The sequence below is a fragment of the Cnephaeus nilssonii genome (genome assembly GCF_951640355.1).
Source record: "Cnephaeus nilssonii genome assembly, chromosome: 22".
NCBI lineage: Eukaryota > Metazoa > Chordata > Mammalia > Chiroptera > Vespertilionidae > Cnephaeus > Cnephaeus nilssonii.
This window is the reverse complement of record NC_137093.1, coordinates 11,904,606-11,916,183: the sequence shown is the minus strand read 5'-3', so window position 1 is coordinate 11,916,183 and position 11,578 is coordinate 11,904,606. Positions and strand designations below refer to the sequence as shown.

Genomic DNA, 11,578 nt, shown 5'->3' with positions numbered 1-11,578 from the left:
CCAGTGGGGAGACGGGGACCCACCCGGCTGCGTGCATGGTGTGTGTGTGGGGGGGTAGATTTGTGACCCTTTCTGCCTGTGGAAAGTGCTCTCCTGTGGGCTTTCCCCCCTTTGCCTGGCTCACCCTGCTTGTCCTGCTCAGGTGTCATTCCTGAGGGGACATTCCTGATCCCCTTCCAGGCCTGGTTCCTGCCCTTCCTCATGCTCCCATGCTTACCCCATCACTCACAGGTTTTGTTGTGTCTCCAATACAGTCCCTGTTGGGTTCCCTGAGCTGAGTGCAGATTCCACTTTCAGCTCACACTCCTTGATCAAAGACTGGAGGAAAGAGCGAAAAATTGGGTAAACTCGTGGCGGGTGTTGGGGGCGGAGGTACAGTACGTACAGTATGGGTCGTTCAGTTACACTGATGGGTGGGCTGGGGACTCAGGAGACACCGATGGGCTGGAGTCTGGGCTCCAGAGGCAGGTGAGGGGCAGGTGGGAAAGACTGCAATCCCTGTCACCCAGGCCCCACTGCCACCACAAATCTGTAATGGAAACAACTAGCCCTGTTGGGTCACTTCCCCCAGGAGCGAAAATCAGTCAGACTAGATGAAGAGATTAGATTGTTTGCTGTACCATACCCATTAAGGCAGGAAAGCAGACGCTTATCTTAGAAAGCCTTTCCCCTTTTTAAACAATAAGGGTTTTCTAGCTAATAATTCGGTGAAACAGAAAAATCTGATCAATCAGAACTCCCCATTCCCCAGGTTTCTCATGAACTGTGACTTGGTAGCTTTTCACAGGAGCCTTTCCGTGACCAACATGGCAGGCGCGTATGCAACGCTGGAAATGGCACTGAGAACACATTTACTGTTCACAGGAGAAAGCCACACGGTCTCTGGGGTTTGCTTCAAAATAATGGGGGCGGGGGTGGGTGGGGTGCATATACGACAGGATTGGCCCTCAGTGGATCATTGTGTAAATGGATGAATGGGCCCGAGGTTCATTACACTGTTCTACTTCTGTGGATGCTGGAGATCGTCTGAAATAAAAAGATAAAAAAGTACGCTTACTGAAATTTAGGACAAGTGCAATCACACCACACCACAGAGGCTCAATTTGGATGCTGACATACTGAAAAGAGCTACTGGAGAAGGTGAGTTCTGTTCTGTAGGATTGAGTCCACATCCGAGGTGAGGTGCCTTTAAATGCCACTTAAGAGAGTTTTTATCCTATCGAAACCTAACTACGAAATTACAGCCTCAATTATAAAACTCAACTTTTTATATTCAGTATGTAGTCGTACGAGTCAATCTCGAAACCTTGTTCCACACCTCGGCAGTATGACATCTCACACCCTAGTCGCCCCCTCTGTCCCTGACTTCTGACCTGGCCGCACCCTCTGCATCTGATGCGGAGGAGACATGACTAGTCTTGGACTTTTCCAAGCTCACATTGACTGTAAGACAGATTGTGAGGCAGAGTGGGGTGAACGTTATGATGTGAACTGGTTGCGAAATGATGGTGCCATGGACTTGGGTTAGGGTTAGGGCAGTGGAGATAAAAAAGTGGGTAATGACCTTGAAAGAATCTTAAAAGACAAACTTGATAGGGCTTGGTGTTGCGGGAGGGGAAGGAGGGGGGGGGCATCAAGGATAATGCTGGGATTTGGAGCATGGAGAGCCCATTTGCAAGATAAAAAGTGACCCTTCAGCCTTCTCACTCTGACCCATGTCACCTTGACTGTTGCTTCCTCTATGAAATGGGAATAACCACACCACCAACTTGAGAAGCATCCACAGGTGTGGATGTCCCTGCGGTGGCTCCACGCCTGAGAGAGGAACGGGAATCACTTGTGCACTAGCCACACGCCCTCTAGACCAGTGGTTCTCAACCTTCCTAATGCCGCGACCCTTCAATACAGTTCCTCACGTTGTGGTGACCCCCAACCATAAAATTATTTTCGTTGCTACTTCATAGCTGTAATTTTGCTACTGTTAATGAATCGTAATGTAAATATCTGTGTTTTCCCATGGTCTTAGGCTCTACAGCAGCGGTTCTCAACCTGTGGGTCGCAACCCACAGGTTGAGAACTGCTAGCAGGGTCGCCTAAGACCATGGGAAAACACAGATATTTACATTACGATTCATTAACAGTAGCAAAATTACAGCTATGAAGTAGCAACGAAAATAATTTTATGGTTGGGGGTCACCACAACGTGAGGAACTGTATTGAAGGGTCGCGGCATTAGGAAGGTTGAGAACCACTGGTCTAGACACTCTCTGCTCCTCCTTTCCCATCCCATCCGAACTCTACTTCTCCAAATTATGCCCAAGCATCTTCCTTACTTAACACGGAGCTGGGCTCAAAAATTTAAAAAGATCCAGACAGACACCGGCTGCTTAGCTCATTGGAAGGTGAGCTCCGCGTGGCTGGAAGGAGTCCACATGCCACTCACCTCTCTCCAGGGTCCCGACCCTCAAAGCCCCACATCTTGTTTTGTGTCATGAACTTCTTTTCCTTGGGGGAGGCCTTGGGGTTTGATCAGACAAGAACCTGTGTAGCAAACCACTGCATTTTAGTCAAGAGATAGAGATCTGGGCAATGGGTACAAGCGCCACTCAACTCTGCCCGCCTGGTGAGTTCACGGGCAGAAGCGGTCACACTGGGTGTGGGGTACCGGCCCCTTTGGCGGGGGCCTCTCTGCAGAACCACTGTCTTTCTGGAGACACCCCCAGAACCCCGCCCACCTCGGCCTCTGTCCTCACCCCAATGCCTCCACTGCAGGCAGCATCCCCACTCCAGGCCAGGCCGGCGCACTCTGCCTGCTCTGCTTTCACCGGCTCCCCATAGACCAACAGGGCAGCACTGAAGACCACACACCACGGGCGTTTCCAAAAAATACGGCTTTTTATTGTTTTGGATGTAAATGTAGTTTTCAAACTGCATTGTAGTGTTGAACACAGCTGGTGGAAACATGCTTCTCGACACGCGTGACAGGGCTGTGCTCTGGGTGACGCGGGCCTGCGGAGCCTCCGCGGGGGTCTGTTTCCCAGACGGGGTAACTGTCTCCGAAGGAGCCCTGACACCTTCACCAAAGCTCCCAGAGGAGAGAGCGAACCGTCGCACAGGGAACGGGAACCGGACAAGTTAGAGCCTGGTGTCCGGGCGGTGAGAGGGGTCAGGTGTGGAGCAGCAGGCGGCGTGGGGGAGGCTGTGCTCGGCTCCCTCGCGAGCACACAGCTGGGTCGGGTCTCCCAGGGCCGGGCTTTCCTACCTTCTAACTGCAGGATGTAAACTCTATGGAAATGTATAAAACCTGATTTTCTCCCAACCCTGCACAAGCTCAGTTCTTGAGAGCAACGTATCTCTGTTCAGAAACGCAGAAGAGAATTCTTCAAATCAGCGACGCCCAAGGTCGACTGTGGAACCAAAAGTTTGACTGGGACGTGAGGGTGAATTTTGCTACATAATTGGAAAGGAATTTCACAAAAATAAAATTTCATTAACACACACACACACACACACACACACACACACACACACACACACACACACAGCCAACATTCAGTATAAAAAAGTTCCCTTTTTTCCTCCAAGGCTGATTTTCACAAGCCCGACAAGGAAACAGCCCCCACGTGGTGAGCCAGGAGAGCCACGTCCTCAGAAGAAGAGAGTCAGGCAGCTGACCCCTGGGGAGGGACTCGATGGGGGGGGGGGGGGGTCCAAACGCTTCTCCCTGTTCCTGGAGCCCCTCCAACCGCAAAGACCTGCTGAGTGGGCCACGACCAAGGCAGCTCCCGAATGGTACAAACATGTCGAGCTTCCAAGCTCTTCCATCCTCCAGCCTCGCCCTCCTCTCTGCTTCCCCGTGTTCGGACGTGAGGAAAACCTTAATATACGAGGCACCGAGCCCGAGGCCCACATCAGGGCTCTCCCAGCTCCACCCCAACCAGGTCCCGCCAGGAACACTTTGCAAAGCCAAGTGTAGGGAGCGGGGGTGCTGGTGGGGGAGCAGTTCACCTACTGCAAAGAGCTTAACCTTTTGCACTCGGATGTCGAGTGTGACTCGACACGGTTAGCATCGGTAGCAGGAATCGAGAAAAAAGCAAGCGAGTGCAAAGGGTTAATGGGAAGCAGGGAATCTCTGGAAAAGGCAACTCTCCCACCAGAGAGAAGAGCAGCCCAGCTCACACCCAGTCAGTGGGACAAAGACCATGGAGGGGCCCGGGGACCACCGGAGGGGAGGGGGCTGCTGAGTAGGAGGGGTGATGAGGCAATGCTCCAAGCCTGCCCGTCGGAGCCAGTGAGGTAAAAGAACTGAACTGAGGAGGCAAGGGCAGGCAGGGTCAGGCAGCGCGGGGCCTGGCCCATAGCACCCACCCCCTGCTTGCTGAGCGAATCTGCTGGCCACGGGTGGGGGGTGGTGGACAGACCCACAGTACAGCCCCGCTCCACTCTGACGAGCTCTTGTTCAGCCAGAGAGCAAACACTTGTGATCTTGAAAACGATGACCCTGCTGCCCCAGGATTCGTTTGGTGGGAAGCCAGGCCTCACAAGGAAGGAGGCCCAGCCTGAGAGGCAGCTGGGGCGGAGCCAGCCAGAAGTGCACATGGAGACAGGGGTGTGTGACCCCTTTTGATGGAGGCTGTGCTAGGAAAAGGCAATGAATGATGTCACCCACTACCACACCCCTTCACCTGGGATGGGACAAAGGGTTTGGACACCACACTGGGGTCCCATGTCCTCTAAGAATCTAAGTTTATATTTCTATTGGCCACAGCAAAAACACCTTCAGGCCCGACCTCTGGAAAGGTGAAATGGGGTCATGTCACAAGGACAGGAAGTGGAGAAAGGTGGGTGCCCAAAGACACATATGCGACCTCAATCCACAGCATGCTGGGGATTTCACTGCCCCGCCCCAGCCCCTCCTTCCATCAGCACTAATTTCTGATGTGGGAACTGCTTCCCTGGTGCTGTGAAAACCGCTGCAAAGCTTCGGGTCTGCCACAGGTCGGGGGCCTGCTGAGGGTGACAGCGGGTGTGTAAGCCGCCTGGGACAGGAGGGACAGGCCTTTTCACTTTCAGAAAGCCCCACAGTGGCCTCTGCTCGGTCCCTGCATCCCCACTCATTGTGAAAGAGTAAAGAGCAGTGCAGGGAGCTGATGGCACAGAAAGATTTCACAGAAATACTTGCAGAATGCATGTACCAGACAGGATTTTTTCCCCCCTTTTCAGATTGATTTTCTCATTCTCCAAAGTGTCAGCATTTTTAAGTTTCTTTTTTGGGAGTTGGACAGGAGTGGGAGTGAAAATAAGTGTAAACAAACCACAGCCCCATGGTCAGCGTCTACTGGAGGCCGTTGGCAGACTGCCTCAGTTTCCCCATGCCCTGGCCGGGACCCAAGGATAGAGGTCAAGAGGCCCTTGTGCTGGCCAGATTCATCAGACAAGATTCAAAAACAAGAAAACCTGGAGGACAAGCAACAGTGTGTCCGCAGTAAGAGAAAGCTTTGTGGCCCTACAGCCACGGTAATCGTGAGCACCAAGAGAAGTGGATTTAAGTAAATACCTCAAACAAAAACCTGCCACACAGACACACACCCTTCGAAGTCACACACAGCCTAACAGCCCTAAACAGAATCTGATCACTAAATCAGCAAAAGGGAGAGACGGAGAGAGGTAGGCCAACGAAGCAAGAGGCCAATTTTATATCCACTGAACTTGTTTAAAAAGGCTCCCAGGGAGGGGTGGGAGAAAGCTACAGACTGAGGTCTGGGCTGGGCCAGGCACTGCGGCCACCCCCGTGGTTTGTGAAGGCACGGATCTGCGGAGGGGCCGAGCTCGCCCCTCCATGAGCCCGAACGGCTGCCAACGTTTCGTGTTTCCTTTTCCCCTTTGGCCCTAGGGGAGCCCTTACCACGGTGGTCTTCCCTTTTGAGGGGGCTTCATGTTTACCTGGGGGTAACGGTGGTTCTCTTACCACATCCCCGTGGAAATGAGGAACCAGCCCAGCCTCGTCTTGTGCTTGCCTCTCAGGAGAGGGATCCAGAGGCCTGTAAACATGTGTTCTGGAGAGGCTGAGGGGGTGAAGCATAGACCAGGGGGCAGGTGACAGGTTAGTGACCTGCAGCAGAGGTGGTGGTGCGGACGGCCACAGGGGGAAGAACCCCCATCCAGCCTCCAGGATGGCCGCCCTCTGAGCACCTTCCTCAGTCCTCCAGGAACCAGGGGGAGCCTCCTAATGGATCAGAACCACAGGCGGTAGCTGTGGTCCCCTCACATGGCTCCTGGGCCCCCTCAAAGCCCAACAGCTCTCCTGGCCTGCCCAGCACTGCCCATCTCCACCTCTGGTGGGAGGAGACAGAGCCCGCTGGCCCTCTGAACTTCACAGCAGGACGATAAAAGCACATTCTTTCAGCCAGAAGGTGCCTTTGGCCGGGCCAGGCTTCCTGGGTGTTAGAGCGCCCTTCACCCGCAGCTACTCTTGCAGACACAGCGAGGACTGGCCCAGACCACCCTCCTGCCACACCTTCCTCTGGACCCTCCGCTGTGATCCCCATACCTGGAAACAACCCGGTGCCCTAGGGGAGCCCCCCTCCCCCCACCTCATCAACTCTGAGTGCAGTTCTTTACTATCTGATCTAGGCAACATCTGGACGGCTGAGGCAGGACAGGAATTCTGCCTGTCGACATTCAATTGCTTCCTCCAAACAGGACAGGACAGCCTTTGGGTGTGGTGACCGCTTTGGTCCGAGAACCGTTCCGGTTTGAGGCTCCTGGGTGAACAGTGCAGACAGATGACCAGGCTGGTGGAAGCACCCTGGAGCCTGGCCTTTCAAATGCTGCACCCAAAGGGCCACGCATGCCCGTCAGACACCGCTGGCGTGTCGGAGGCTGAGTGCGGAAGCCGGTGGAGGACAAGGTGGAAAGGCCACTCTGAGAGCTGATACCTGGCGAAGCCTCGGACCAAGTCCACGCCACCATTCCCATCAGCGGTGCCGGGGGTGCTGCCCGCCACAGCAAGTGGAGCAAAATCGGAACAGGTCACAGGCCGTCCAGGAGGGTCTCCCAGCCGGAGCAGCAGCTTCGCATTGTTTGTGTTTTCCTTTTTGTCCTCGTGCATTCACACCCTCTGCTTTTGCACACGTGAGTCCGGGGTTTGCCAGGCAGCTGGCCATGAGAAAGCCTGCGCAGCTGTCCAATCTGTCTACAGGTCAGAGTCTGGGGGAGGAAGGAATCTGTCTTCCTACCGCCCCAGGACGGGCCAGAGCAGGCAGGGAATCATCCAGAGACAACTGCCAGGACGCAACAGACAGGGACTGGGCAGGGACCTGTACGTTTTCTAATTCCAGGAGCAGGCACTGCCTCCTCGTGCCCACCTACTTCCGTGGGCCTGGCAGACCAGCAGGACAGGAATGAACTGTGGTGTTTCCCTATCTGGGCTGCCCCAAGGGCAGCAGAGGTTGTGACTGAGGTCGCTGAGAGTTGACAGCAAGGAGCTCCCAAAGATGGACTATTGCTGTTGGCAGGACCCGAACCTGCTTCAGACCTGAGCGCAGCATTTGAGCAGCCCCGGGGGCTGGCACAGTTGGAGGGAGGCCCTGAGGCTCTGCATCAGGAGAGGCGTGGGATGCAGCTCCTCTCCACAGGCAGGGAAGGGTCTTCTGGCATCCTGTGCGGCACGTGCCGGCTAAGCACTAAGACTCCCCCGACCTCTTGCCACGTCTGGTGACAGCCTCCGCGGCCTGCTTTGGCAGCTGGGACGGGTCTGTCAGAATGGAGGTGGTGGTGCTCAGATGCCGGAGGGTGCTCAGCACCACTGGAAGACAGGAGGGGGAGTTAGCCCGAAGACACGGTGCAGGCGGCCGCTTTGAGTCCCACCACGGAAAGTATGCACACGTGGCCTTACGTGTACAACCATCGTGTGCCTCTCATGCTTGCCAAAGGAGGAGAGGGACACCAGGGCAGCCCCTCTGCCTTTAAGGCGGCTCTCCGAATCCTATCCGTAGCCTGCAGATAGGTGGAGAGGCCTAAGCCCTTCCGGCTTGCTCACCGGTGTTACTACCACTTCTCTATAACCTTAACATAGAGACATAGCTTTGTTAGTTAGAAGAATTAAACAAGGAAACATCTGAAAGGGCCGGCCAATAGGCAGAGCTCAATAAACACAAGCTGGATCTGATGGAACTGACACAGTGAAGCCACAGAAAGGCGCTGGGAAGGTCTGCTCCCTGCCTGCCATTGGCATGACTAGCTCAGGGCTCCGCACAGCGCCATCCTCATGCCCCGGGCCCTGTCTGCATGGTTGCTTACAGTGGGGCCTGGGTTTTCTGCAGCCTCAAGGGTCCTCGTCTCTCCGGCACTAGCACGGAGGTGGCAGCCTCAACCCCACCGCCCTGTGCAGCACCTCACTCACTTGGCCTCAGGATGGGCAAGGAGCAGCGCTGGTCCAGCCAGGACAGCGCCGTCCGGTGCAGTTCTTCCAGGCTGCTGGTGGACACCATCCCCTTGAAGGACTCGAACAGCGGCTTGATGATGATACTGAACTGCAGGGCACGTGGGTTAAAGAAAAGGTAAGCGAGGGGGAGGGCCTGTTCCCTTGGGGCGGGCAAGTAATTGTGCACAGATAGTTGAGAGACAGACATCTGGATGAGGTAAGCATGCCCTTCCGTTCGCCTAAGTTGCTCCTATCGAACTGTAACTGACCCCCGTCGCTGCCCGGCCTTCTGGCTAAGACCAAGTGTAACTAGAACTGATCACTGAGCAGGCTGGAGGCAGGGACAGAAGCGTTTTTTTGGTCTGGAATGGATCCTGGTGCAATGACGTGAACACAACATACGTATACAGATGCTCCTTGACTAATGACAGGATTACATCTTGATAAATCCATAAGTAAAAATGCACTTATGCCGAAACCGGTTTGGCTCAGTGGATAGAGCATCTGCCTGCGGACTGAAGGGTCCCAGGTTCGATTCCGGTCAAGGGCATGTACCTTGGTTGCGGGCACATCCCCAGTGGGGGGTGTGCAGGAGGCAGCTGATCAATGTTTCTCTCTCATCAATGTTTCTGACTCTCTATCCCTCTCTCTTCCTCTCTGTAAAAAATCAATAAAATATCTTTTTAAAAATGCACTTATTACACCTAACTTACAGAACATCATACCTTAGCCCAACCTACTTTGAACATGCTCAGAACACTCACAATAGCCTACAGTTGGGTAAACTCATCTCACACAGTGATTTTCAACCTTTTTCATCTCATGGCATACGTAAACTAATTAAATTCTGTGGCATACCAAAAATTTATAGATATAAATATATTTTTGCCTGACAAAAAAGTGGGGTAGAATTCTGATTATTTGTGTTGGCTGTTGTCATTTTTTAAAATTTGACAATCTAAGGGAAAAGAGATCAGTGCCCCTGACAAAATAGTCAAGTATTGCATGTTTTAAAAATTCTTGCAGTGCCCAGGCTGGTTTGGATCAGTGGATAGAGTGTTGGCCTACGGACCGAAGGGTCCTGGGTTCGATTCCGGTCAAGGGCATGTACCTCAGTTGCAGACTCCTCCCCGGCCCGGGCCCTGGTCTCGTCTCGTGCAGGAGGCAACCAATCAATGTGTTTCTCTCACATCAATATTTCTCTCTGTCTTTCCCTCTCTCTTCTACTCTCTTTAAAAATCAGTGGAAAAATATCGAAGATTAAAAAAAAAATTCTTGTGGCACATGGGTTGAAAATCACTGATCTAACACAAAGCCCATTTTATAATAAAGTATTGACTATCTCACGCAATTTACTATTTGTATCACTTTTGTACCATCCTAAAGTTGAAAATCCCATCTAGCCATTGTAAGTCCAGACCCGTCAGTCACACCCAAGGTTGAGGCAGTGGCCAATCCAGAGGCAGAGTAGTGGCTGGGTGGGCAGTGAGAAAGCAGGAGCCATCCCCTGAAAGGGCCATCTGGAAGGCCAGCCAAGGGAGGCCTTGACCGCAGAAACAGGGCCCAGCACACAGGTAAGTGCCTCATGATAGCATTCAAGGCCTGGGGTACCTACTCAGGGAGCAGCCTGGAAGGGCTCTGCCGCTTGGTTTGGTGAGCCTGGTCTCTCACCTGTCACCTGGTACTCACCCCCGCACCCCTCAAAAGGACAAGCTGGCTGCCAGGACGTGTTAGGCTAGAGGTCACTTCCTTCTACAAGTGGCTCTTGTCTTTATTCCTCAAGGACCCAGAGAGCAATGCTGGCCTGTTCTGCCTCCCCGGGAAGCCCTGACCCCGAACAGTGGCCAACGATAGCCCCACTCCACGTCTCGGGCCTGGCCCCGCTCTCTCAAGGAGAAAACTGACCTGTTGTTTCACAAGCTGAATGACAGCCATTATATGAGAATCTTTCTAAAGGACTAGAGTGTAGATGTCTGCTGTTTTGGTGCCCTGGTTTGGGGTGGGTGGGCAAAAGAAACCCAAGGATACAATCCAGAACTTCCAATTCTGCAGGGTCCGGCTCTTCACATATTCATCAAACATGTCTGTCATGTGATCAAACTGGCGCCGGGTGACGGGGACTCCTGTAGCAGGGAGCAGCTGCTGGCAGGAGCTGCAATGACAGGAAGAGTCAGAGGAAGCTTGGAGCAGCCCGTGACAAATACGGACCCAGGGGGCACCAAATGGGCAGGAGGATCCTGCCTGTGTGGCGCACATGTGAGGACAGGGCACCGCCCAAGCCTCCATGATGTGCCCCCGTCTCACATGATGGTGGCATTGAGCTCCTCGATCTCATCCCGCAGTCGCCGCGCCTCCTCCTGCATCTGGCTGCGCTCCTGCTGCAGCTTGGTGATGTACTCCACTGTCTTCTGCAGCGTGATGGCATGGCTGGTCTGCAGACGGGTGTGGGGTCAGAGCAGCGCCCACGCCCCAGGACCAAGCTCCCCACCCAACGCCCCCAAGCAGCTCACCAGCTTGGAGTTATTAGAGATCAAACTGTTCAGGGTGTCAAAGCCCATCTTGATGTTGAAGCGCCTCTTTTGCTCGGCTGAAATGTGCTTCATCTGCCGGTTCTGTTGGGGAACCGACCCATCACTGTGACAGGGGGTGCGCTGCAGGCCACCTCCCCTCGTCCCTCCTCCCTGCCCTCTCAACCTATTGCTGACTGCTGGGGGCAGACTGGACCCTGTGGCCGGGCTAGAGAACTAAGTGGAAGGAGCGGTGACAGGAAGCTGAAAGGCTCCAGCAGCAGCCAGGAGGGGACAGGATGGGACTCTAGAAAACCACCCTGAAGCATGGAGTGTGGCAAGGACTTCAAAGTCCTGGCAAGGAACAAACACTGCGGGTCTGGCACTTCCCAGCCACCTGCAAACCTCTCCTGTCCTACAGCTGACACTTTCTGCCACACTACAGCATTCAATCTTGCTCCCACAGGCCATTCAGTGGGTGGGGGGTGGAGAAAGAGGGCTTAATATCAAAATTAAAGGTGCTGACACCCACACTTCCGAGGCTACCTCAGCCTGGGGAGCACCAGCCGAGCCATGGCTCTCTTTTCCAGTGTGCCCCTCGTAAGGGCGTAGCTGTCCCAAAGGTCCTTGCCTCCCCATCCTTCCT

General features: G+C 54.0%; 1 protein-coding gene across 1 annotated transcript in view; it reads right to left on the bottom strand.

Annotated features, from left to right (window-relative positions):
* Positions 1-2,878: 2,878 nt before the first annotated feature.
* Positions 2,879-11,578, bottom strand: part of MLXIP (MLX interacting protein) — a 49,241-nt gene continuing 40,541 nt past the window's right edge. Inside the window, exons 13-17 of the mRNA XM_079762349.1 lie at positions 10,936-11,037; positions 10,730-10,857; positions 10,454-10,577; positions 8,405-8,534; positions 2,879-7,807 (exon numbers count right to left, since the gene is read on the bottom strand). Coding sequence (XP_079618475.1) covers positions 7,686-7,807; positions 8,405-8,534; positions 10,454-10,577; positions 10,730-10,857; positions 10,936-11,037 — 606 coding nt within the window. The 3' untranslated portion in view covers positions 2,879-7,685. The remainder of the gene's footprint in view (positions 7,808-8,404; positions 8,535-10,453; positions 10,578-10,729; positions 10,858-10,935; positions 11,038-11,578) is intronic.